At 47.4% G+C, this 27,953-nt stretch overlaps 1 protein-coding gene across 1 annotated transcript in view; it reads left to right on the top strand.

Annotated features, from left to right (window-relative positions):
* Positions 1-776: 776 nt before the first annotated feature.
* Positions 777-27,953, top strand: part of DGCR8 (DGCR8 microprocessor complex subunit) — a 68,605-nt gene continuing 41,428 nt past the window's right edge. Inside the window, exons 1-4 of the mRNA XM_082259094.1 lie at positions 777-848; positions 24,960-25,941; positions 26,247-26,406; positions 26,928-27,070. Coding sequence (XP_082115220.1) covers positions 25,219-25,941; positions 26,247-26,406; positions 26,928-27,070 — 1,026 coding nt within the window. The 5' untranslated portion in view covers positions 777-848; positions 24,960-25,218. The remainder of the gene's footprint in view (positions 849-24,959; positions 25,942-26,246; positions 26,407-26,927; positions 27,071-27,953) is intronic.

Genomic DNA, 27,953 nt, shown 5'->3' with positions numbered 1-27,953 from the left:
TATATATTTACATCCCAGATCTTTTTGTAGATCCTGATCTCAACTGTTCCAACTATGTTTACATTCTGGATCTATTTCTAAATTCAGGTCCTAACTGTGTGATCTATTTTGGATCCTGATCTCAACTGTATAATCTATTTTAAGATCCTGGTCTTGTTTGAAATCTATTTTTAGATTCTGGATCTATTTACAGATCCTGATCTTAACTGTCCAATCTATTTTTTAGATCCTGGTCTCAAGTGTTCAATCTATTTTTAGATCCTGGTCTCAAGAGTTCAATCTATTTTTAGATCCTGGTCTCAAGTGTTAAATCGATTTTTAGATCCTGATTTCCAACTGTTGGATCTATTTTTTCCTGCAAAATTTGTGTTTGATAAATTGCTGTGCAGATATTGTGTGACATACAGCTACCACTATTTTATTATCGAAGGCCCTTACTTTCAGAAATATATATTGTAATAAGTAATTTATGAGAAAAGTCAGACTTGTGCCGGTTTTGAAGTGCAAGCAACCATGTAAATGACATGACTAATATACTAGCTCTCACATCCCCGGAACAGAAGCTGTCCCCGGCAGAACACTGTCACCCAGCACACGGAGGAGTGATCGGGAACCCTCGTGACTTGTAGTCACCAGAGAGGCCACAGGCGGCATCATCATCCTGCGGCACCGATGAAGCCTACGGGAGCCATCTTGGTAGGGTCCGGCGGCGTGACGTTTCTCAGGGCATAGTACGTACGGCGTTTGCGGCAAGTGGGAGGGTGGAAAAAACAGCGGATTTGCAAGAGAAAATGCAGGATATTACCGCGTAATCTACTTCTATCTTCCGCCTTATGGCCGACACCAAGGTACATAGCCGTATTGCACCTTCTCATGTACACCTCGTTCTTGTAGCATGGATGGGTAGCGGGGTGAGGATGCAGAGGCAGCCGGTGAGTGTGGGCCTGAGATGAAGGGCCGGCCCTATCTCTGGCAGGTAAGGGCAATGCCGGCTCACCCCGCTACCCATCACTGAGCCGAGAGCACCAGGAGAGGGGAATGCAATATCCTGACCCCCACGTTTATTGTTTGGTACAGGCCAGTTTGTGAAGTGTATCCGATAGGGCATACCTGTTCTTCAGGATAAACCATAGCTGACAAGAAAGGGGGGTGCTTTGGAGCCTGATCACTACATAATGCTTTGCAGTACTCGCAGACGATGCTCACATAGTAATGTATGTGGAGGTGATAGGAATCTGACCGGCTGTAAGAAGGGGGATGAGGTTGGGCGAAAGTAGGTGTCCTGTAGACTGTGAATTGGGGTTGTTTATATAGGGGGGCTGGGCAAATCTCAGGTAGGTATATGGCAAGGGTTGTCACTGAGCTTTGTGAGAAGTGCAGTACCATGTAGATTTGTCTCCATTTTTTCCATTGCTAGAAATGTTTTAGGTAACGGAATCTAGAGATAATCACAGACTTTTTGTTCGCTATGTACCGTATTTTTCTTTTCCACAATGTTCACACAGGTGCAGGTCTGGATCCCATGTGTCACCACACGTGTTTCCGATCTACATGCAAAGCACAATGCCTTTTTTTTTATCTGTTTATTAAGTCTTAAAACAAAACGCAAAAAATACAACAACAAACAAGGTGCAGTGGTTCACAGCGTAACTTCCCAAATACTCAAAGAATAAGGCAGGGGTCCAGATGAAAAACAAGAACATCAGGAAAATAAAACAGCAGACATGGCAATCACATTCTCTTCATACGCCTGGCAACCCGTTTAGGGCTGCCAGCGAAGCGCTTACGCTCCGGAATCCCTTGGAAGGCCCCGCAAAGGCTGAGTTGCATTCCACCCGGTGCACGGGGGGCAAGAGGCGGGCCCACATCAGTCACCCGTGGCCGTGGAGGGATCAGAGAGCCACCTGGCCCAAACTCTGTCGTTTTTTTTTGGGCAGCCTCTGTGTGCATATGTATCTTTGTATAGAAAAACACAATGCCTTTTAACAGATGTACAGGGATGCCATTCTTATTGACACCCACCACAAATGGGAAAATGTGGCATGATTTTGTATGCACAAAACTGCATGGTGCCGTGGCACAATGTGGTTCCGTTTGCCCACGGCTTTAAAAAAAAAAAAAGTGTCTTTGACTTTTCCTGTAGGTTCAAATGAACGGGCTGTTGTTCCCACACAAACGCAAGTATGTACCTAGCCGGCCCCTCTGTTCTTCTCACAGTGGCCATTTTCATTAATGGCACATGACCATTACTTCGTTGAACTCTACCTAGAATGCTAGTTCTGCCTCCTGGAACATGTCACAGGAACGTCCCAGGATGCATCTGTGAAGCCAGTGCCTCACCCAGTCAGGAAGTGGACAAATAGTAATTAGGGATGAACCGAAATGAAAATTCTGGGCCGAAACCGAAAATGCAGGATGCCCTTGGCTGAAAACCGAAAATTACTTTTTTCCCCCAAATTATTTTAAAATGGATAGAAAAGGGGCATAAACCAGAAACAGGCAGCAATGTACATCTGTAGCTGCCACCCTGTCGCAGTATATGTACTGTGGCAGTTGGCAAGTGGTTAATTTAATTACCAATGGTATTTGTATTATGCAGCATGAGGGGGTTAATGTATTGCCACTGGTCACTGATGCATTAGTGACCAGCCAGTGGCAGTTAATTAACCCCTTTGTGCTGCGTTAGTGCAACCAGTGTCAGTGTTAATTAACACTGGTTGCACTGATACTGGTTGCACTAATGCAGTACAAAGGGGTTAATTAACTGCCACTGGTCGGTCACTAATGCATCAGTGACCAGTGGCAATACATTAACCCCCTCATGCTGCATAATACAAATACCATTAGGAACCTCGCCTCAGCACCCCCACCCACCCCAACGATGGCAATCTCCTTACTTGTGGGCATCTCCATGTCACAGGCAGACAAACTCTCTCCTCCTCCTGTGTCCTTCCTTTCAAAAATCTCGCCTCTGGCCGGCGGCCCACCTCCCGGTGATGTCACTACTACAACTATGTGTATGAATGAACTAACATGCGGCCGCTAATAGCTGTGACTAAGTGAGCCCTTCACTTCCCTGTCACCGGAGATACCCACCTGACAGGGAAGTGAAGGGCTCACTTAGTCACAGCTATTAGCGGCCACTCGCCTGCCCGGTGTGTTAGTTCATTCATACACATAGACGTAGTAGTGACATCACAGGAGGCGGGCCGCCGGCCAGATGCAGGATTTCTGAAACCTGCGCTGTGCCCGCGGCGGCCATCACTAATTTCGGCATCTTTAACCCATTTTCGGCCAAAATGGAATAAGCCCATTTTCGGCCAAAATGGAATAAGCCCATTTTCGGCCAAAATGGAATAAGCCCATTTTCGGCCAAAATGGAATAAGCCCATTTTCGGCCGAAAATTTTGGTTGCCAAAATTTCGGTGCACCACTAATAGTAATTGTAAGTGAAGGTGAAAATGTATATTTAAAGGAGTTGTAAAGTCTCAGCGTTTTTCACCTTATTGCATTAAGGTGAAAAATCTTTGGTGTTGCAGCTGCCCCCCAGACCCCCCCCCCCCCACACCTTCTTACCTAAACCCGATCGTTCCAGCGACAAGCGCGAGCTCAGCGGCTCCAGCTGCTGTCTCGGGTCCTCATTGGATAGATTGATAGCAGCCATTGGCTCTTGCAGCTGTCACTCAAATCCAGGGACACGGGGGTGGGGCCGAATTCTGTCTGTGTCAATGAACGCAGCAGCGGGACATATGAGCATGCCCGCATTGGTGCCCCCCATAGAAAGCGGCTCTTCCAATGAAGAGAAGGAGCCAGGAGTGACACTGGAGCACCCCAGAAGAGGAGGATAGGGGCTGCTCTGCAAAACCCTTGCACAGAGCAGGTAAGTATAACATGTTTGTTATTTTGCACAAAAAAACCCCCCAAAAAAAAACCTTTACGATAACTTTAAAGCAGGGCTCCAGGCTCCTTCAGAAAAGATTAAGTCAGCAGCTACAAATACTGTAACTGCTGACTTTTAGGCCTCCTGTACACTGGACATTATCAGAACGCCAGTAGAAAGCTGTAAGCTGTATGAGTTTTTGAGCATTTTTGCAGTAGCGTTTTTAGATTTTTTTTTTATCAAAACTATACTCTCACAAAAGCTTATGGCTCAAAAACACTGATAACGGCTGAATAGCTGCATTTTTCAGCATCTTTAAGCTTTTATCAGAGTTAGAACTTTTTACAGCTGAAAAACTCCTCTCAAAACCCAGTCGTTCTGTTTTTTTTCCAGCCAGAAAATGCCCCTGCCAAAAAAACTGCTGATAACAGCCTAAGTGTGCATGGATCTATAAGATAACATGCCAGGGAGTTTATTGGCTGTAGAAAAAAACATCTGAAAACAAACAGCAGCTGTAAAAACCTCCACTGTGCATGAGACCTAACTATTAGGACACCTGTCCACGAATCCAGCTGTGGTTTCACCGGCCACCATCTCGGCTATGGCAAATCGGGAGTGAAGCCTTGCGGCTTTACAGCTTTCCCTACTGTGCATGCGCAAAGCCTGCTGTGCTTTGTGAATGGCCCGGAGGAAGGAGGAGGGGGGCAAACTTCTAGCTCAGTTTGCCGCAATGAAGTCAGTCAGAAGTGGGAGCAGGTACCTGTCAAAACCAGGTACCCACTCCCTGCCTACCCCAAACTGTGTAATACCTTCACTAATAGATTTGTGTGGCATATAGGTTTTAATTAATCCTCAGCTACATCCAGTATACAGTGCTGTGCCCCAGCCTAAATCCACACTGCTCACACTATGAGATTCGCACAGGACTCTCACCACTTTGCTGCGCAAATCACATGCTATTTGGTGTGGTGTGATTTGAGCCCAATCATTTTGAATGACTAAGTCCCACCGCACCCACCTGAGAAAGGTGAAGGCAGCTTTTTTTTTTTTGCGTGCCTAGAATCAGGTCATATGGGTGTTTACATCAATGCAATCTGGTTCAGGCAAACACTCTGCATTTTTCGCCTTGCTTTTCAGGTGTTATGAACTTTTAACCCCCCCAGCAGTTCGCATGAACACCATATGATTGCTATGTGGTGTGCCACATTAGTGTGAACCAGGGCTAAGACAGGAGCTTTCTGTCCCATTCCTGGAACAAATTTGGGTCAGGCTGAGTAGCTCTCAGCCTTTCACAGGGGGCTTTGTACTCTATGAATGGTTACAAAGCTTCCTCTGAGTTGGAGATTGTGACATCATCTTCCCGCCTCTCTGCTTTAGCCAATCAGAGAAAGCTTTGTATTCATTCATGGAGTACAAAGCATCCTGTAAAAGGCTGAGCACCGCTCAGCCCAACTCTCTTTTGTTACAGGAAGGAGATGGGAAGTTTACATCTCACTTCCTGGACACAGCTCTGTGTTTCCTAGAAACTCGTCCCTACATGGTCCTAGACTGGTATGACATAATATTGGAGGGCAGGACCTTGTCTGACAGCAGCATGGTTTTCTTTGAGGTGTCTGTGTCTCCCTTTGGACCTGAGGAGGATCTCACAGCTCTCTCTGGCCAGGCTGATGGTGATTAAGAGGACTTACACAATCACACAGGGGTTGATTTACTAAAACTGGAGAATGCAAAATCTGGTGCAGCTCTGCATAGAAACCAATCAGCTTCCAGGATTTTTTGTCAAGGCTTAGAATGAAAGTTGCATAACGCAATCAAGTGCCTCATCCCAAAATGTTAGGAAAATATTGAAATGATTCAGGCAAGGACTTTCACGGCACAACGGTAATTTTATAAAATAAACAATTTATTCATGAGCATATTAAAAACCATAAATAGTGGTACATAAACCCCCAAAGGAACAAAGAAAAAGGGGGTGAAAAAAAAGGGGGGAGGCCGAAACAGCGTCCAACTAGTAATGCAATCTACATATATTAGACATTACTGTAGTAAATATAAAATTGTCATACTACATCACAAAATAGTGTGTCTCATGAGGGGTGACAGGGAAGGATCTGCCGTCCATCAGGATCCCATGATGTCATATATAGAAGATAATACTACATGCTCGACATGTTTCACTAGTTTGCTAGCTTCATCGGGAGCTTATAGTGTAACTCTGTATAATGTTACAATTCAGTAGAACAGGTGAATACCAGAAGCATAGAACTAACAAGGAAGGTGTAGGGTCTGTAAGCAGCATCAAAGTAAATAACAGGTGTGTAGATGGTATCTGGTAAAGATTTATATTGGAGACAGATTGGATATAGATACCGCCATCTTAAGACCGTATTAGATTCTTGTATAGTTTAATGTAGAAGTAAGATGCAGTAATATACGGGGCCACAGCGGTACCGAATCCAAGCACACCGTAAGAGGACTACACAGATAATAGATGCTGCAACGGACGTACACCCTCCCCGGATGGGGAGTGGTTCCATTATACAGAGTTACACTATGCATAGCAGACTTGCTTGGTAATTGGGTTTTGACTCTTCAGCTGTTTCATTGGCTGGGTCTCGATGACTTCACTCGCACAGACAGGAGTCACGTCGTAATGGCAAAGATCCGTGCCATGAATGTATACTTCGCTATTCCTGGTCAGTGTACACAAATGCTGATGAAGTTTTATGACAGAAGAGATCTATAGGGTCTTTTCTGTTTAAAAATCCCTCTGGTCAGTGTTTTCTTTCTTTTTTTTTTTTTTGTATTTGGTTTTATTTTATTTGGTTTTATTCCTGCTGGCAGGGGATTGCTAACATGAATGTAGGATTTAAAATCGGCATGTAGATGTGATTTTATTATAGGGAAAGGCTGGCCATGCACTGAGCCAATTTCCTTCCTGCAAATATGAATTGCAGGAGAGAAATTCGCTTGATTTCCCACTTCGACACAGTGTTGAAGCAGGAATCCCTCCTGCCGGGCCATTGTCTTCTCCCAGTGGGAGAAGACAGTGATGATTGCTAGCAGCTATATCAGCCACTAGCGATAATCGTCGTTAAAACCCGGCTGGCTGGTTTGTACCCAAGTTGATCGATCAACTTGGTATTTAGCCTGCCCATACACGGTTCCAATCTCAGCCAGTTCCCGCTGAACCAGCTGAAATTCTAACAGTGTAAGGCTTGCCTTAACCATCATAGTAGACTGGATTCTTTGATAAGTGTCAGATACATTTTTTAAAGCGGAGTTCCGGCCACAAAATCGACATAGTCGATTTTGGGCCATCCGCTTGCTATAGGTCACCTGAAAAAGAAATGGGTAGTTACGATTTTTTTTTTTTTACTTGTAATTGCAGAAAAATATACTCACCTTTCTTCCACCTCCTCCCTCGGCGGACGCGGCCCGCGCCGTCACTTCCGCTTTTCAATGATTCCTGGGAGCTGAACGTCATCGCTCCCAGGAATCAATGCGCCTGCACCGGCCCCGATGTCAGTTCCGGTGCAGGCGCCGTCACACCTTGCTAAACAGCTTCTGGGCATGCCCCGAAGCTGTGCAGGGATGACGCTGCAGACCCGGAAGTGACGGCGGGGCCAGCGCAGTGCATCGTGGGACGGAAGAGGACGCAGGAGAGGATCGTGCTGGCTTCAAGCTTCCCACACCTGAGATGGCAGCGCTGGAGAAGAAATTCTAAAAGTAAGTATTTCTTCTAAAAGGTAAGTGTGAACCGGGACAGATCAGAGGCTATCCATTGTGGAATGTACTAGCCCTGACTGTCCCGGGGCTATGTTCATTGAAATTTTTTTTCTGTGGCCGGAACTCCGCTTTAACTCAGTTTTCTTCATCAGCTGTAGGGCTTGTTGCAAATATCAGCACATTGTGTTGGAGTGAAGGCCCGGACTCCATGTAAGATACAGATATACAGCTTGTTTGCAGTGAAAGCTCAATCTGACATGGAGTACTGGACTTTCTTTGTGCTTGAGTCTTTAGCTGGGCCAGCACTGGCCATGCACTACATAGTTTTGAGAGCGAGAAGTCTGTGTCAGGGATACATACATCTTTCATTTTCTCTTGTATTCCCTGTGTAAAATGTCATCTTAATTTTGTGCAGATGTAGTTGCTCCTTACTGCCCTTTGCTGACCACTAGAAGATTTTAATATATACAGTGTGTATATAAAGTCTACACAGCTCTGTTAAAATGTCAGGTTTTTGTGATTTAAAAAATTAGACCAAGATAAATAATTTCAGAACTTTTTCCACCTTTAGTGCAACCTATAAACAGTTGAAAAAAAAACTGAAATCTTTTAGGTGAAGGGAAGTAAAAATAAACTAAAATAATATGGTTGCATAAGTGTGCACACCCTTAAACTACTATTTTGGTAAAGTACCTTTTGATTTTATTACAGCGCTCAGTCTTTTGGAGTATGAGTCTATCAACATGGCACATCTTGACCTGGCAATATTTGCCCACTCTGCAAAAAACACTCCAAATCTGTCAGATTGCAAGGGCACCTCCTGCCAGCCCTCTTCAGATCACCCCAAATATTTTCAATTGGATTCAGGTCTTGGCTCTGGCTGAGCCATTCCAAAACGTAAATCTTCTTCTGGTGAAGCCATTCCTTTGTTGATTTGGATGTATGCTTTAGGTTGTCAAGCTGAAAGACGAAGTTTCTTTTCATGTTCAGCTTTCTAGCAGAAGCCTGAAAGTTTTGGGTCAATGTGCCAACTGGTATTTGGAACTATTCCTAATTCCCTCTACCTTGACTAGAGCTGTTCCAGCTGAAGAAAAACAGCCCCAAAGCATGATGCTGCCACCACCATGCTTCACTGTGGGTATGGTATTCTTAAGGGGATGTGCAGTGTTGTTTTTGCTTCAAACATATCTTTTGGAATTTTTGCCAAAAAGTTCAACCTTGGTTTCATCAGACCATAACGCATCCACATGTTTTGGGAGACTTCAAATGTGTTTTTGCAAAATGTAGCCAGGCTTGGATGTTTTTCTTAAGAAAAGGCTTCAGTCTTTCCACTCTACCCCATAGCCCAGACATATGAAGATTAGGAGAGATTGTCACATATACCACACAGCCAGTACTTGCCAGATATACCTGCAGCTCCTTTTGATGTTGCTGTAGGCCTCTTCGCAGTCTCCCTGGGCAGTTTTCTTCCTGTCAACTTTGGAGGGACTTCCAGTTCTTGGTGATGTCACTGTTGTGCCATATTTTCTCCACTTGAGGATGACTGTCTTCACTTTGTTCCATGGTTTCTCTAATGCCTTGGAAATTCTTTTGTACCCTTCTCTTGACTGATACCTTTTAACAGTGAGATCCCTCTGATGCTTTGAAAGCACTCTGCGGACCATGGATTTTTGCTGTAGGATGCGACTAAGAAAATGTCAGGAAATACCAAATAGGACAGCTAAACTTTATTTGGGGTTAATCAGAAGCACTTACAATTGCAGGTGTGTACTGACTCCTATTTAACATGAGTTTGAAAATGATTGCTTAAGGCTTCTTTCACATGGGCAATCCGATCCGCCTGTCAATTTTTCAGGCGGACCTGATCGGATGCTCCATGCATCCCTATGGGGCAGCCGGTGTCAGCGGAGACATGTCCGCTGACGCCTGCTGCTATCTGATTCCGATCTGGTCCGTGAAATACAGATGGATGGAAACCCTATTTTCCATCCGTCTGGAGGATCAGATAGGATGAGAAAGGACAGGCAGTCCGTTCTCATCCGATCTCCCCATAGAGGATAGCGGGGATCTAACAGCTCCGCCTCCACACACAGAGCAGAGACAGAGCTGTCATCCACCTGCTCAGCGGGGATCGAGCAGAACGGACTCCGTCGGGCGGTACACCCGTGTGAAAGGGGCCATATTCTGAACACAGCTACATCCCCAGTTATAAGACAATGTGCACACTTATGCAACCACATTATTTTAGTTTATTTGTACAGTTTATAGGTCACATTAAAGGTGGAAAAAGTTCTGAGATGATTTAACTTTGTCTCATTTTTTTTTTTTTTTTACGTCAAAGAAAATTGACGTTTTAACAGGGGGTGTGTAGACTTTTTATATTCACTGTAAGTAGTTTGTGCCTGTTCAGCAGAAAGCCAGTGACTATGGAAAGTCTGTGATATAATTTCCTAAACCCCCATGGATAAAGTTGCATACAGTGAATTTGGGAGCTGTTTGATGGGTTAGCAGTTGGGTAGAAGATAACCCAAACTCCTGTGGATCAAAGCTCATCTCCAGCTTTTATTGAAATGTAAATGGGTTGTTTGGACCAAGCTGAGCCAAATTGACTTTTTCACTAAGGGATGCAGTGGCTGTGTGCGCTGTATAAACTGTATGAACTTAGCCTCAGCTACATACAGTATATGCAGTGCTGTATTCTGGCAGTGGGACCAGAACTTCTATTCCACTTCTGGAGCAGCAGCCTGTTACCAGGAACTTTGTGTTCTACGAATGAATATAAAGCATCCTCTGATTGGCTGAGCCAGATCACTTTAGAAAGGCTGAGTGCCACTCAGCCTGGCTTGATTATGTTCCAGGCGTGGAACAGGAAGTTTCCCTACCACAGACGGAACACTGCATTGTATACAGTTTATACAGCTCTTAGTAAAGTGTGCGTTTTGGATCAACTTGGTCGCATTTAAATTTCACTTGCCATTTAGCTGATGATTTTGTCCCCCAGCCTCCGCCGCTGTCATTACAGAGCAGAGTGGGAGGCGGGACAATTCTGAACTGGGAGCGGGACCAGCACTGCCTGGAGAGAGTCAGCTGCCTGAATTACCTTTACACATTAACCAGGAGGTGATTGGCTGCTAGGAGGAGGTCCTAGCAACCAATCACCAGCTTGCTAATATGAAAGGATAACTCGGCAGCTCCCGCGCCCCATCCAGTGCTGCTTTGTCTGTGCCTTCAGTTCAAGATTGTCCCGCCTCCTTCTCCTCGCTCTGTCTAAGGTAGGAGAGTGAATGGAGGAAAGGACAGGGCTGTAAAGGATGGGGAGCAAGGTCATGTAAAGGGGGGGTCATGTAAAGGGGGCAGGGGTGGGATGTGAATGGGGCAGTGCTGTGGGGGGGGGAGGGTGGGATGTGAATGGGGCAGTGCTGTGGGGGGGGAAGTGAATGGGGCAGTGCTGTGGGGGGGGAAGTGAATGGGGCAGTGCTGGGGGGGGGAAGTGAATGGGACAGTGCTATGGGAGGGGAAGTGAATGGGGCAGTGCTGTGGGGGGGGGGGAAGTGAATGGGGCAGTGCTGTGGGGGGGGGGGAAGTGAATGGGGCAGTGCTGTGGGGGGGGGGGGGAGTGAATGGGGCAGTGCTGTGGGGGGGGGGAGTGAATGGGGCAGTGCTGTGGGGGGGGAGGAAGTGAATGGGGCAGTGCTGTGGGGGGGGGGGGGGGAAGTGAATGGGGCAGTGCTGTGGGGGGGGGGAAGTGAATGGGGCAGTGCTGTGGGGGGGGAGTGAATGGGGCAGTGCTGTGGGGGGGGGAGTGAATGGGGCAGTGCTGTGGGGGGGGGAGTGAATGGGGCAGTGCTGTGGGGGGGGGGGGTGAATGGGGCAGCGCTGTGGGGGGGGAGTGAATGGGGCAGCGCTGTGGGGGGGGGAAGTGAATGGGGCAGTGCTGTGTGGGGGGGGTGTGTGAAGGGGGCAGCGCTGTGTGGGGGGGGGTGTGTGAAGGGGCAGCGCTGTGTGGGGGGGGGGTGTGTGAAGGGGGCAGCGCTGTGTGGGGGGGGGTGTGTGAAGGGGGCAGCGCTGTGTGGGGGGGGGTGTGTGAAGGGGGCAGCGCTGTGGGGGGGATGTGAAGGAGGCAGTGCTGCGGGGAGGATATGTGAAGTTTCCCGCACATGGAAATTGCATAGTACAAATGCACCATTGAGTTTCTATGGGGCAGTGCTGTGGGGGGGGGAAGTGAATGGGGCAGTGCTGGGGGGGGGAAGTGAATGGGGCAGTGCTGTGGGGGGGGGGAGTGAATGGGGCAGTGCTGTGGGGGGGGGGGAGTGAATGGGGCAGTGCTGTGGGGGGGGAGGAAGTGAATGGGGCAGTGCTGTGGGGGGGGGGAAGTGAATGGGGCAGTGCTGTGGGGGGGGGGGAAGTGAATGGGGCAGTGCTGTGGGGGGGGGGAGTGAATGGGGCAGTGCTGTGGGGGGGGGAGTGAATGGGGCAGTGCTGTGGGGGGGGGGAGTGAATGGGGCAGTGCTGTGGGGGGGGGAGGAAGTGAATGGGGCAGTGCTGTGGGGGGGGGGGAAGTGAATGGGGCAGTGCTGTGGGGGGGGGAAGTGAATGGGGCAGTGCTGTGGGGGGGGGAGTGAATGGGGCAGTGCTGTGGGGGGGGAGTGAATGGGGCAGTGCTGTGGGGGGGGGGGGAGTGAATGGGGCAGCGCTGTGGGGGGGGAGTGAATGGGGCAGCGCTGTGGGGGGGGAAGTGAATGGGGCAGCGCTGTGGGGGGGGTGTGTGAAGGGGGCAGTGCTGTGTGGGGGGGGTGTGTGAAGGGGGCAGCGCTGTGTGGGGGGGGTGTGTGAAGGGGGCAGCGCTGTGTGTGTGGGGGGGGGGGGTGTGTGAAGGGGGCAGCGCTGTGTGGGGGGGGGTGTGTGAAGGGGGCAGCGCTGTGTGGGGGGGGGTGTGTGAAGGGGGCAGCGCTGTGGGGGGGATGTGAAGGGGGCAGTGCTGCGGGGAGGATATGTGAAGTTTCCCGCACATGGAAATTGCATAGTACAAATGCACCATTGAGTTTCTATGGGGCAGTGCTGTGGGGGGGGGGGGGGAAGTGAATGGGGCAGTGCTGTGGGGGGGGGAAGTGAATGGGGCAGTGCTGTGGGGGGGGGGGGGAGTGAATGGGGCAGTGCTGTGGGGGGGGGGGAAGTGAATGGGGCAGTGCTGTGGGGGGGGGGGAGTGAATGGGGCAGTGCTGTGGGGGGGGGAAGTGAATGGGGCAGTGCTGTGGGGGGGTGTGTGAAGGGGGCAGCGCTGTGGGGGGGATGTGAAGGGGGCAGTGCTGCGGGGAGGATATGTGAAGTTTCCCGCACATGGAAATTGCATAGTACAAATGCACCATTGAGTTTCTATGGGGCAGTGCTGTGGGGGGGGGGGGAGTGAATGGGGCAGTGCTGTGGGGGGGGGGAAGTGAATGGGGCAGTGCTGTGGGGGGGGGGGAGTGAATGGGGCAGTGCTGTGGGGGGGGGAAGTGAATGGGGCAGTGCTGTGGGGGGGGGGGAGTGAATGGGGCAGTGCTGTGGGGGGGGGAAGTGAATGGGGCAGTGCTGTGGGGGGGGGAGTGAATGGGGCAGTGCTGTGGGGGGGAGTGAATGGGGCAGTGCTGTGGGGGGGGGGGTGAATGGGGCAGTGCTGTGGGGGGGGTGTGTGAAGGGGGCAGCGCTGTGGGGGGGGGGAAGTGAATGGGGCAGCGCTGTGGGGGGGGTGTGTGAAGGGGGCAGTGCTGTGTGGGGGGGTGTGTGAAGGGGGCAGCGCTGTGTGGGGGGGGTGTGTGAAGGGGGCAGCGCTGTGTGGGGGGGGTGTGTGAAGGGGGCAGCGCTGTGTGGGGGGGGGGGTGTGTGAAGGGGGCAGCGCTGTGTGGGGGGGGGTGTGTGTGAAGGGGGCAGCGATGTGTGGGGGGGGTGTGTGAAGGGGGCAGCGCTGTGTGGGGGGGGGGGTGTGAAGGGGGCAGCGCTGTGTGGGGGGGGTGTGTGTGAAGGGGGCAGCGCTGTGGGGGGGGGGTGTGAAGGGGGCAGTGCTGCGGGGAGGATATGTGAAGTTTCCCGCACATGGAAATTGCATAGTACAAATGCACCATTGAGTTTCTATGGGGCTGCATTTTTAAAATGGTGCCAGGGCCTTTTCCCGGCAGAAAACGCAGGCACAGCAGCCCATTCAAATGAATGGGCTGTCGTGCCTGCACACCTGGGCGGTGATGTAAACAATCTGAGTCATAGCACAAAAATGCGATTTGGACCTCTGCTGGAGAAATTTTTTACTATTCGGACCTCCATGAATTTTAATTCAATACCCTTGGTATAGAGGCTTATTTTACTGTGAACATATCTATAGAAGAATAATCTTCTCCAGACAGGTTTAAGCAAATGATTAGGTATTTGAAGGCAGAGAACACCCTGCACCTGACCAGCCAGGCAGATCTGTTGATTATTGCCTGCTCTCAACAGACCTTTCCTAATTTAATCACAGCAAGGATGAAATCATGTGGGATGATGTGCACATGCATCTCCCACGGCTAGGTAAAATGCCCATTAAATACAATGTTGTAGGAGGTGTGGTTCGTTTCTAACAAAAAGCAGCCCCCGTTGTGATTAATATCAGTGCAGGAGTATTGATTACAGCAGAATGAAGATTGACCTGAGGTGCTTGAGAAGCAAAAACATTTTTCCATTTTAAAGCTGAATGATGCGTGAGAGTATGTATAGGTTTTGTTTTATGCATCACTTGTTTTTAAAAAAAAATATAAGCGGTATTAAACTTGGATGTGATGGCTGCTTTAATTTTTTGGGCTCTTTCACACACTCTGTTCCGTCGGCGGACTCCGTTTATCTCAGCGGGGGATCGTGCTGTGTGCGGAGACACAGCTGTCAGAGCCATATACATCCCTATGGGGGAATCGGATGGGAACGGACCGTCGGTCCGTTCTCATCCGATCCGCTGGACGGATAGAAAATAGGGTTTCCATCCGTCCAGATTTGATGGATCGGATGTCAGCGGACATGTCTCCGCTGACATCCGATGCCCCATGGGGATGCATGGGGGGACTGTTTAGATCCGCCAAAAAAACTGACAGGCGGATCTGAACGGTCTGCCTGTGTAAAAGGGGCCTTAGGCTTTCTTTTATTTTAAGTTGGTGATCCAGGCAGTAAGTGTGTTTTTCAGAAGAACAAGCTCTCTGGTGCACTGGGACCACCCTCATCTGAAAGCCGACCGCCCGCCGTTTCAAAAAATACCTGGGTTATGGGGGCTATCTGCTGCCATAACCCCAGTATTTAGCTTTTAATGGCCGACGCATATAGTCGTTAGGCAGTCAGTAAGTGATTGCATGTATATGGCAAACAGGTGACGATGACTGATGGGGTGACAGGTGACGATGACTGATGGGGTGACAGGTGACTATGACTGATGGGGTGACAGGTGACGATGACTGATGGGGTGACAGGTGACGATGACTGATGGGGTGACAGGTGACGATGACTGATGGGGTGACAGGTGACGATGACTAATGGGGTGACAGGTGACGATGACTAATGGGGTGACAGGTGACGATGACTAATGGGGTGACAGGTGACGATGACTAATGGGGTGACAGGTGACGATGACTAATGGGGTGACAGGTGACGATGACTGATGGGGTGACAGGTGATGATGATTGATAAGGTGACAGGTGACGATGCTTGATGAGGTGACAAGTGACGATGATTGATGGGGTGACAGATGACAATCACTGATGGGGTGACGTGACGATCACTGATGGGGTGACAAGTGACGATCACTGATGGGGTGTCAAGTGACGATGATTGATGGGGTGACAGATGACGATGACTGATGGGGTGACAGATGACGATGACTGATGGGGTGACAGGTGATGGGGATTGATGGGGTGACAGGTGACGGGCGATGGTCACTGATGGGTGACAGGTGACGGGCGATGGTGCACGGCGGTACTGATGGCAGTCTCTGGTGACCGGTGAACTTTAGGCTATGTTCACATGTGATCCAGAAATCATTGCAAATTGCGGGACGCCTGTGCGTTGCCCGTGATTTGCAATAGCACCCCAAACGTTGTGCGATGTTGCTGCGATTTCCGCCTGCCGAATCGAGGTAACATCACGCAAACAACGCATGACGCCCCAAAGAAACTCTTGTACCTTTTTTGGGCGTCATGCGATGTTTGCGCGATGTTACCGCGATTCGGCAGGCGGAAATGGCGGCAACATCGCACAGCGTTTGGGGTGCTATTGCAAAAAACGGGCAACGCACAGGCGTCCCGCAATTTGCAATGATCTCCGGATCGCGGGCAGAATCGCGGTGATTCTGCCCGCGATCGCTGCGCTCACATGTGAACGTTATGGGTGTCAATTTCTGGGCACTGATGAGGTGACTGTTGGGTGACAGGTGCAATTGGGGGGGGGGCTGAGGACTGTGTGGGGACCTTTATTGGTGTGATTTTTACTTTTTACAGGTGTACAGAGCAGTAAATCACTATTTCTAGCTCTGCTCTCCTCATACTGGAAACTGTCAGTAACTGTGGTAACAGTCAGTTACTGCTCTGTATTTACATTTTGTGATCGGCTGTGAATGGATTCACAGCCGATCACATAGTAAACAGTCACTGTCAGTGACTGTTTACTACCGCCGGTGACAGCTGTGTTCCTACGGAACACAGTGCCACCGACATGACCGCGATGCGCGCTCCCGATCGCGCATGCACGGTCATCTCCCGGGCGCCTCCATTGTGATCGGCTGTGTCATTGGAACACAGCCGATCACGTGGGAAACAGCCATGCCTATTGGCTGTTTCCCCCCTGCCGGTGACCGGCTGTGTCCCGGGGACACGCCGACACCGGCAGTGCACGGCGGCGCGCCCGCGATCGCGCGCCTGCCCTGCATTTCCTGGGTCACGTCATATGACGTCCGCCCAGGATAATAGCCGCACCGTCCCGCCGTCATATGACGGGGGGCGGTAAGTGGTTAAAGTGTATTAATTGTGTTTGAAAGACTGCTGCGCAAATACAGCGTGACATAAAATATTACAACAATCGCAACTTTATTCTCTAGGGTCTCTGCTAAAAAAATATATATATAAATGTTTGGGGGTTCTAAGTACTTTTCTAGCAAACACTATGGCGACACGACTCTGTACTACTTCGGGGGCGACTTGTGAAGTCCCGTGCACCGCGACTTCGGCGCGACTTGCACGGACTTCATATAATGTCTATGCAAGTCGCTCCGAGGTCGCCCCGAAGTAGTACAGGACCCTTTTTCTAAGTCGGAGCGACTTGTGTCGCTCCTACTAGAACAGGTCCTGTAGCAGTCAATGGACCGCGAGGGACCGCGACTTGTCAGGCTGAAAAGTCGCATGACAAGTCGCGGTAGTGTTGACCGAGTCTAAATCTTTAGGAGGTTAAATTTCCCTCCTGCGGCAGACGGAACTAAAAGATACATTGTATTCATTGTGTTTATACTTAACTGGGAGAATAATGTTGATAGGCATTTGCGGGAGGCTCTTTTTTTTTTTTTTTCTTTGACAGCTGTTCTCTGCTCCCTCACAGCTATGTAAATAATCAAGCAAATGTCATGTTAAGATCGCCCGTGGGGGGGGGGGGGGTGAATCGAGATCTCAATTTTTTTTACGATTAATCGTGCAGCTCTATCTGGCGGCCATGACGGCAGCCCTGCAGTCACTAATATCCAAAGTAGATATGGTCCTGCAAAGGAGGCCTAGCAAGAAGTGTCCCCCGCCTTCACCTGTATCTTCTGCGTCCCCAAAGTCTGAGGTGGATCTGGCCGCCGTGGATTAAAGTCAGCCCACTGGTTCTGCATCCACGCACGCTGATTGCTCTAATAGTAAGGATGAGTCGTCGTCTTCCGCAGCCGCTCATGAAAAAGCGCTGTTGGAGGCTGGAATTGTGTCAGTGCGGGAAACTTTAAAGTTGGAGGACTCAGCTAGTGCTGAGTCGGTGACGCCGGTGCAGTTTGGCACCCGCAAATCTTCCAAGGTGACTAAGGTGTTTCCCTTTCCTCTCTATTTTGAAGAAATTGTCACTAGTCAGTTGGGTTCCCCAAAACGCATGGTTGGACATACCTAAGTGTTTCACTAGGAGATATCCCTTTGAGTAGTCTCTTCTGAAGAAATGAACGGTTCCACCGTCGGTGGACTCTTTCCAGGCTAAATAAGGCCACACTTTTGCCGGTGGAGGATTCTCCATCCTTTAGGGACCACGTGGACAAAAGAGCTGAGGCCCTGGTCCGGTACCTTTTCACTGTGGGTGGTTTAATTTTGAGACCGGTGTTTGCTATCACCTTGGTTTCTCAGACCTTAACGGAATGGGCAAAGATTTTACGCCAGGATCTGGAAGGGAGTCAACACCTTCCTGAGCTGGTGGATCAGTTGATCCAGGGGTTACAGTATATTTGTGATTCTTCCTTGGATGCGGCCCCCTTGGCCAGCAGGGTATCTGTGACGGCGGTAATTCTTCGCCGCATGTTATGATTGAAGCACTGGTCGGCCGACCAGGCTTCTAAAAAGGTGCTGACTGATCTTCCGTTTGTAGGTGACCGGTTGTTCGGTGCTTCTGTGGAAGAGATCATTAAGGGTCTTACGGGAGGTAAGAGTATATTACTTCCACAGGTTGCTAGGGGCAAGGAACCTTATCGTAAACGTGGTCCTTTTTTCTTGGCTCGCAAGCGGCCCTTTCATCCGTCTAGATCGCAGGAAAAGGGTTCTAGATCCACTCGTAACTTTGCGGGAGGCTCCAAGAGACCCTGGAATGGTAAGTCAAAAGTGAGCACTTCTGGTTCCGCAGGCAAGCCTTCACAAGCCTGAAGGGGCGCCCTCACCTGCATCTAGGGTGGGGGGACCTCTTTGTCTTTTTCCAGATTCGTGGACCTTGCTCTTTCAGGACAAATGGGTCCACAAGTTGGTTCGGTTATAAGATTGAATTTCTGTCCTTGCCTCGGGCAAGGTTCTTTCCTTCCAACTTACGCCTGTCTCAAGAGCGGCTACAGGGCCTTTACGAAGCAGTGCAGGACTTGTTAGCACATGGAGTTATTGTGCCTGTTCCAGAGTCGGAACGGTTTCAAGGTTTTTATTCAAACCTGTTTACAGTTCCCAGGAAGGAAGGCAAGGCTCGTCCGATCCTGAATCTTCTGGCTTCTACCGATCTCAAGGACGCTTACCTTCATATTCTAATATATGTCGGGCATCAACCTTTTCTTAGTTTTGCTGTGGGCGAGGAGCGCTATCAATTTTGTGACCTTTGGTCTCGCCTCAGCTCCTCACGTCTTCACCAAGGTTTTGGCCCCTGTTCTGGCCTTGCTACTGCAGAAAGGGATTGCGGTACTGGATTACCTGGACGATCTGCTTCTGCGTGCAGTCTTCCTCTGCTCTAGAAGCCGACTGTGTGAACTCTTCGTTCGGGTGGACACTGAATTTTCAGAAATCGGCACTGACTCCGTCCACGAAGCTGGACTACTTGGGTCTGATGCTGTACTCAGCGTTGGCCCGGTTTTTTCTTCCTCAGACTAAACTTCTGAAGCTACAGGATGCGGTTCGGTTCCTGTTGTCCAACCATCGGTCATCACTCAGGACTTTCATGCAAGTGCTTGGTCTGATGGATTCCACCTTCGAGATGCTTCCGTTTTACTGCAAAGAGAGATTCTGACAAAATGGAACAAGGATCCGCTGTCATTAGACAATTTGATCCTGTCGAGTCAGGGTTCGAGGGAGTCTCTTGGTGGTTCTATGGTGGCTCTGCTCCCCAGCCCTGCGTCTGGGAAAATCCCTTCTTCCCCTGTATTGGACTGTAATCACCACAGATGCCAGTCTGTCTGGATGGGGAGGTGTCTTGGTAGTGTTTTCGGCCCAAGGTGTCTGGACTCGGGAGGAGTCCAGGCTGTGGATCAAAATCCTGGAAATCCGGGCTATCATACTTTGTCCCAATGGGGATGGATCGTCTGCAGGGACGCCCTGTGCGGATACCTCTCAGACAATGCTATGGCTGTGGCAATTGTCAATCATCAAGGGGGCACAAAGAGTGCCCTGGCAGCCCGGGAAGTGGCCGGTATCTTAAGGTGGACAGAATATGTTCTGGCCTTCTCTGCTGTGCACCTTCCGGAGGTAGAGAATTTGCTAGCTGATTATCTCAGTCGGCAGACGTTGGATCGGGGAGAATGGTCACTCTTTTCGTCCGGAGGTATTTCATCAACTTTGTTTTCCCTGGGAGACCATGATGTGGACCTGCTGGCCTCGCATCTCAACAGGAAGGTGTAGAGGTTCATGTCAAAGTCTCGGGATCCTCTGGCCGACGCCGCAGACGCCCTGGTGGCCCTTGTGGTCTGTATCGTTTGATTTACGCCTTTCCTCCAATACAACTTCTGTTGAGACTGCTACGCAGAATCGAAGTAGAAGAGATTCCAGTCATTTTGGTGGCACCAGACTGGCCTCGCCGGTCTATAAACGCAGGCCTGTTAAGGCTGGTAGCAGACGTCCCTTGGAAACTTCCTTTCAGGGAAGATCTTCTGTCTCCGAGACAAATCTTCCTTCCTGCTTTACGGTCGCAGGCTTTAACTGCCTGGCTGTTGAAAGCCAGGTGCTGAAGGACAGATTGCTGTCGGAGTTGGTGATTTCCGCCTTGGCTATATTTTTCCAAAGGCCGTTGGCGGCGAAGTCCTTGGTTCACACTTTTGTGCAGGGAGTTTGCCATCTGGCTCCTCTGGTGCGATCCCTGGTGCCTCCGTGGGATCTCAATTTGGTACTGTTGGTGCTTCAAAAGCCTTCCTTTTGAAAATTATTTGAGAACTTCCTCTGCTGACCGTCGCAGAAGGTGGCTTTCTTAGTAGCTATTACTTCTGCACGTCGGGTGTCGGAGTTGGCTGCTTTGTCCTGTTTGTCACCTTACCTGGTGGTTCATAGAGATAAAGTGCTGTTGCGACCCTGTCAGGCGCTCCTTCCTAAGGTTGTCTTGGGGTTTCATTTGAATGAGGCTATTGTGTTGCTGTCCCTATGTGCTAAGCCAAAACAGCCTAAGGAAATTGCCTTACATTCCTTGGATGTGGTAAGGACGATTTGAGTGTACCTTGCAGTGACTGAACCGATTCGAACATCCGTTTCTTTGTTTGTTCTTACGGATGGACTTCATAAGGGACAGACCACATCTACTGCGACCATTTCAAAATGGATCCGGCAGACGGTGGTGCAGGCCTATTCCATTAAAGGTCAGGTTCCTCCTTTCCCTGTTTAAAGCGCATTCTACGAGGGCGCTTAGTGCCTCCTGGGCCTTCTGTCATCAGGTGTAAGTGGTTCAGGTGTGTAAGGTGGCTACGTGGTCATCTGTACACAAATTTACAAAGTTTTATAAGGTGGATGTACTTGCATCTTAGGATGTCGCGTTTGGCAGGCTGCAGTTGCAGCGGCTTCGGCTTCTTGAGGGTGTCATTTTTTTTCCTTGGGTGCACTCCTGTTACTAGTTGAGCTCCTGTTTTTACCTGGTTGACTTTGTTTAGCCTTGTTGGGAATTCTGCGTATTGCTGTGTTTTTTTCCACCTCTCATATTGACACTGCTTTGGGACATCCCAATGGTCTGAAGACATGGAACTGTGTCTGTCAGTGAACGGAAGAGAAAATTGGATTTTTGTCTTGCTATAAAATCCTTTTCTCTGAGGTTCACTGACGGGACACAGCACCCGTCCCTCTGTTGGGTTGTTATATGTTCTTCTGACTCTGCTTGTTGCAAACCGAAGTCATATAGCAGGAAGTGATGGTATACCCTCTGGGACTGCCCCAGGGGCCTAACCAAAAAAAGGTTTCCGTTTTTTTGAAGAGAGAGCAGCATAAAGCCCAATGGTCTGAAGACATGAGCTGTGTCTGTCACTGAACCTCAGAGAAAAGGATTTTACGGTTCAACAAAAATCCAATTTTTTTGAAAGGACAAACTCTCTAAAATGTTTCTCGTATGTGAACAGAATGAACAATTTTAATTTTGATGTGTATGGTTTCACTATAAGTATTATATAGATATTTAACACATTTTAGGCATGTTAATTGTAAAACCTTTTATTGTATAGACATCCAAAAATGGTGAGACTGCTGCTTGATGCTGCTATCTTTGATGTGCCATCAGCACCACCAGCAGACTTTGAGCTGTCACTCAAGTGACATTCCTTGGAATGCCACTTTAATCATCCCCAGCTGCTTAAATTCTGATGGTGTTAGTGAGCGGATGGAGGAGCTGGGCCAGCATAAACAGTTATTGCACACACCTAGTAGAGGAGAAGACTATTATTTGAAAGGAGGGAGGTGGCTATGATAGGGAGCTGACCTGTTGAATTGGCTAGTAAGTTCAGAGGCACCATAGCAAGTTAGTTAAAAAAAAAATGTTTAGGGAAAATGCTCCAAGATAAGCAAACATACCTGATACTTGTATCCTTTTTTGTTTTTTTCTTAAGTTGGTAACGGGTTATTTTTATGTTTTCATTTTTATGTCTATTTAGGTCTCATGCACACAGTATGTTTTGCTAACTCTCCTAGACTCCTTTTTACTCTTGGTAGCAGCGTTTAAGCAGAAAAACCACTTGACACTTGTAAACTGATGTAACACTTTTTGTCACGTCAAACGCTTGGGTGTTAATTAATTTCATTGTTCATAATTCAATTTTTTCTGGCCCTTGAAATAAATTACCCCTCAAGTGCTAAACGTGCCTAGTGAAGTGCACATGCGCTGTTAAGCAACCTGCTTTCATGTAGCCAATTGCCTGTTTGTGCTGGGCTGTGCATCCAACAGCTGGGCATCCTGCTATCTAGGCAGGATGGACAGGGGAAGCTCTGGTAGCAGCAGCGTTAAAAGTAAAGGTCATTTTTTTAAAAAAAACGAGGTTAGTACGTTATTGTACACTTCAAGCTGTAATGCATGTGGAATTTTCAAAGAATAATTAAAGGTAAACTAACACTCTAAGCGCTCTCAGTTCTTTGCCACCCTTTTCATCAGCAGTCTAAATATAAACAGTTTCTGGAGATAATCTAACGCTAGTTTATGCTGCCCAGGCTGCCAGCACATTGATCCTGTTGTGCAGCACTTCAGTCTGCTTTAGAAGGTCTTGGTGCACAGGGAGACCCTGTATCAAGTTAAGTTAGGTTAGGTTAGTACTTGTGCACATGGGCACAATCGTCTGTACAGAGTAAACACTTTGTATTTTTGTGCCTGGAATCTCCTGGTGCTAAACTAGAATGCCTGAAGGCAGCAATGCGCTGCTACTTGTTTTAAAGTGTCTCGTGTGCACAGATATGTCTTGGACCTTAAATGTGTGCGTTTGTGTCACGCAAGTATTGCACCAGACACCAAAATATGTCAGTGTGTTTACGCTGTATGGGCGAATTCACCCATGTGCATGAATCCTTATAGACATGCTAGAGGCAGATGTTGACATCTGCTGTGTCTTGTAGTGGCATGGAAGATGGAGGTCAGCCAGGAGGAACCAGCAAAGGGGGACCAAGGAAATCCAGGAAGAGAAAACTACAGTGAGCATTTTCAGAAAGGGGTTAGTAATGGTAGTCCTTCATATTTCTGTTAGGAATTATGTATTTTTTTCTTCAGCTAAACCCCAGGGAATTGAGAAAAGTTAAATGCTCCTCTTGCCTAGTGTACCAGGGGAAAAAAAAGGACTTTACTTCCCTTTACACCTCATTCCTCTGACAGCTGGTTCATGTATTTTCTTCCAACACTTCTGGTTGTAGGTGGGCCCTCGGTGTCCTCCCAGTGCAGAACAGATAGTCCTGTATTGTAAGTAATGTCACAGCTTCAAGCACTGGACCAAGCGCCAAAGAACTGGTTTTGATTTTTGTTACTGGTACCGCAGATAAAAACAAGCATGTATAACCCCCTGCAGTGGGTTGGTTATTACTGCCCCCAGAGTGGAATGGTTATAGATCACAGGAGCGCAGTTCGTTCTGGACCCCTTTGGCCCATTTTCAGCCGACAGCAGGCTAAAGCTGATGTCGGAGCCAGTCCAGACTCTGAAAATATCCCAACCATATGGTCAAGATCCACCCAGATGCCTGGACCAGCAGCTGGCTCAGTCTCTCAGCTACCTGCTGAGAGCCTGAGACAACTACTCCTGCCCCCTCCACAGCCTAGCACTCCAATGAGTGCTGATGAGGGGGTGGTGCAGGAAGCTGCTAACTGACAGTCACCAACTCACTGCAGGCTGAGAGCTGAGCGAGCGATCAGCGTTGTTTGGTCGCTCAGTTCTTGGTCTTAGAAGTTAGAACCAGCGGGTGACAGGTGCAGTATTGGACCAGTGCTGCCCACCTAAGTGTGTGTGTGTGTGTATATATATATATATATATATATATATATATATATACATATATATATATATATATATATATATATATATATATATATAGCAAATTAGATTCAATCTGCAGCACCTTGTATATTTATTAAGAGAGTAAGCTACTCAAAAAGGAGACCTCAAAATAACAACAGATGTCAACCTTTCGGACCCATTAAAGTGTGTGTGTGTGTGTGTGTGTGTGTATATATATATATATATATATATATATATATATATATATATATATATATATATATATATATATATATATATATATATATATATATATATACATACACATTTGTTGTTATTTTGAGGTCTCCTTTTTTGAGTATCTTACTCTCTTAATAAATATACAAGGTGCTGCAGATTGGATCCAATTTGCTATATATATATATATATATATATATATATATATATATATATATATATATATATATATACACGTATGTGTGTGTATGTATATATATATATATATATATATATATATATATATACATATATAATATGGAATTTGGTGGAACTCCACCACCTTTGGCTCAGGCCTACTTACCACTATCACTTGTAAACGCAAAAGTCCGGCTTTTGTGTTTACAAATGGTGGCAGCTTGTCTCCTGGTATTAAATGCTTCTCTGTTAGTGAAATATGACCACATCCACTATTTTAATACAGTTTGGTGGTGCATGTGTGTGGGGGAGGGTCATGGTTGAGTTCCTGTACCTATTTTCTTTCTGGTTATGAACTGTTGAAATGTACTTTCCCTGCACCAACAGACTTTCTGTCTTGTTCTGCAGAAAAATGCTTGGTGATCTTGGCTGTAGGAACATTGTTTGTTTTTAAAGAAAATTTTAAATATTTTGTTTTTACCATTTTAGTTTCATAACGGATGGTTTGGCCATGTTATATGGTTTTTACTTTTTTTTTTTTTTTTTAATTTTAATACTTTACTCTTTTCTCTCTCTACCCTCTTCTTTTTTTCTCCCTCTCTACAGGAAGGAACAAAGCTTCAAGAACAACAATGTCTGCCTAATGATTACTCATCTTAAGCTGAATACATTGTGATTTCCAGTAATAGAGACAGTATTTCTGAAGGCTGTCTACATTAATGAAAAGAGCAATGTAGTCAGCTTAACTGAATCATCTGAGTTCCCAGTTGAAAAATGCTTTATACAAGCTGGACATTTGCTTTTTAAAGATAAAATTAGTAATTTAAGTACATACTTTGTTTAGTCTTTAGATTTATTAGTAAGCATGGAGCAATGTGAGGATATCCCCCCTCCCCCTGATGAACCTGGATGCAAGGAAATGGAATTCACACCTGCTTGTCCCCCACCACTGCCGCCAAATGAAGAGCCTCCACCACCTCCCCTGCAAACGTCCAGTGACGCAGAGGTAATGGACGTTGGCTCTGGTGGTGATGGACAGTCACAAACCCCAGCTGGGGACCTGCAGCTAATCAACGGAGAACAGCTACTTACTAAAGGGTCATCTACATACAAGAGCCATCCTACAATAATAGATCCATTGCAAAGTGACCAAAGCCCCAGAACTGCTCGCCATGCCCCACCAGTTAAGAGGTTTACCCCTGATCTTAAGTTACTTAAAGATGTTAAAATTAGTGTAAGCTTTACAGAGAGTTGTAAAAGCAAAGATAGAAAGGTGCTATACACTGGAACAGGTTCAGAGAGTCCAACAGATTTAGGTAGCAATAAAACTGTCAATGGAGACTTGCATGTTTGTCCTTTTGCTGATAGTAGCAATGGTGAAATTTTGGGTAATGATGAAATTGCAAGTAACAGAAATGAAGACCCAGAAACCGATCAGGAGAACAAAGTGGAATACGCTGTTCTGGATGATCTTGAGGATTTTACAGAGATTGTGATGGATGTGGATGAGGATGGAGCCGAATTTGTATCAGAAACTATCCTACAGAGGGATAAGATCGAAGATGAATCTCTTATTTACAACTATGAGGTATGTTTGTAATCCTAACCAAACATATTCCTTACTAAATACTAACATTTCATTTATTTGAGCAGCCTGCCTGTGTATTGAATTGTTGTGCTTTGTCATATGCATCGTAACCATGCGCTGGTCAGATATGTTTACTGTATTTTCCCAGTTGTATCAAAGTGTTGTGCAGTCAGCAGCATTTTGTAGACCCATTCTTTGCCATCTCTAGCTCCAGATTGGAGGTACATGCGTGTGATAAGTGTAAAGGGGATTTGACCTCTCCCACCTTTTGGAAGAGGGGACGTGCCTGATAGTTTGTTTTGCAGGATGATTTTGATAATGATGTGGATGCACTGTTGGAAGAGAGTCTTCATACTCCAAAAAAGCGAAGACTAGAAGAGAAATTCGATGAAGACAGTGACCACCATTCTGACGGGGAGACCGGTGTTCAACCAATGATAACCAGGATAAAAACTGTTCTGAAAAGTAAGCAACTTCATGTGCTATGCATCAACTGTAAATGCTAAAGCATAGAAACTTCTACACCTACTAAGAAAGAAGCTGAATGAATGCACTGAGCTGCTTCTCAACCTATAGCAAAGGAGGAGGAAGCAGTAAGGTTCATAAATGTTTCAGTGAGATTTTCTTGTGTATTCCCATTTCTTAAATGTTATGTTTCCATGTGTTTTGTACTTAACAGGATAAAGGAATAAAAATGTAAACTCTTTTAAGACCCCATCACAGAGGTGCCGTAGTCTGTACAGCATTAATCTGCCATTTTCATGGCTGGAGCTGCTTGTAGGCAGCCTATGCATTTCTATTATGACACAGCTGATCATCCTAATTTGACAGGCTTGCACATATGTTCCCCGTATGCAACTCCAGATGCATAAACAAATGGTGGATTCATGCTTTATGGGCCACAGCATCCCTGTGAATGAGGCCTAACTGTTAAACCACTTGCCATATTTATTTATTTTTTTTCTTATTTAAATTCCATTATGTAGGTCGTGGACGTCCTCCAACTGAGCCCTTGCCTGAAGGATGGATAATGACATTCCATAATTCCGGCATTCCTGTCTACCTGCACAGAGAAACGCGAGTGGTGACCTGGTCCAGACCTTACTTCTTGGGAACTGGAAGCATCAGAGTATGTTCTCAAGGAACTTCATTCCAATTCTGCTTTCGTTTAACGATTAGATGACGTGTTAGACTTATGTTAATGTAAATGTAGACTTTATTGGCTGTTTTATGCACCTTTTTGTTTATTACATAGCAGGTGTATCCACATGTGCTATTAATGTTCTGTTACATACAGTAAATGTCAAATGCCTATCAACTTCAAGATTGGGTTCTGTGCCTTTCAAAAGCTTGCTTTTTATTTCCACTGCAGTTAACCTATTAAAGGTACCACCCTCCGTTACTTTTTGTAATTGTGACACAAATTGGATTGTTTCAACTAAATTTCACATTATATGCCTATTTAGTGTGACTCACTCGCACACTTTTTTTTTTTTTTTTCTCTCCCTATACCAGCCTGATCATTCAAAAGCAGCTGATGCAATTCTGGATCTCAGAATCTAAATTGTGGTCTCAGAAGCATCTCAAACTGATTTTAAAAGCAAACTGCATTTGCCTATTACAAGCCCTTTTAGGCTCCTTTCACATGGTCCGCTCCGTCGGTGGGCTCCGTGCTGCTCAGCGGGGGATCGATACACGGATCCCCACTGAGTAGGCAGATGACAGCTCCCTCTCCGCTCTGTGTGCAGAGAGGGAGGTGTCAGAGCCCCGCTGCTCTCTGTGGGGAATCGGATGAGAGCGGACCGCCTGTCTGCTCTCATCCGATCCGATCCCCTGGACGGATGGAAAATCCGGTTTCCATCCATCCAGATTTCACGGACAGGATTGGATGCGGGTGTCAGCAGACATGTCTCCGCTGACATCCGCTGCCCCATAGGGATGCATGGAGGATCCGATCAGATCCGCCTAAAAAACTGACAGGCAGATCGGATCGTTCGTGTGAAAGGACCCTT

Source organism: Pelophylax lessonae (assembly GCF_965119305.1).
Source record: "Pelophylax lessonae genome assembly, chromosome: 1".
NCBI lineage: Eukaryota > Metazoa > Chordata > Amphibia > Anura > Ranidae > Pelophylax > Pelophylax lessonae.
This window is presented reverse-complemented; position numbering and strand designations above follow the sequence as displayed.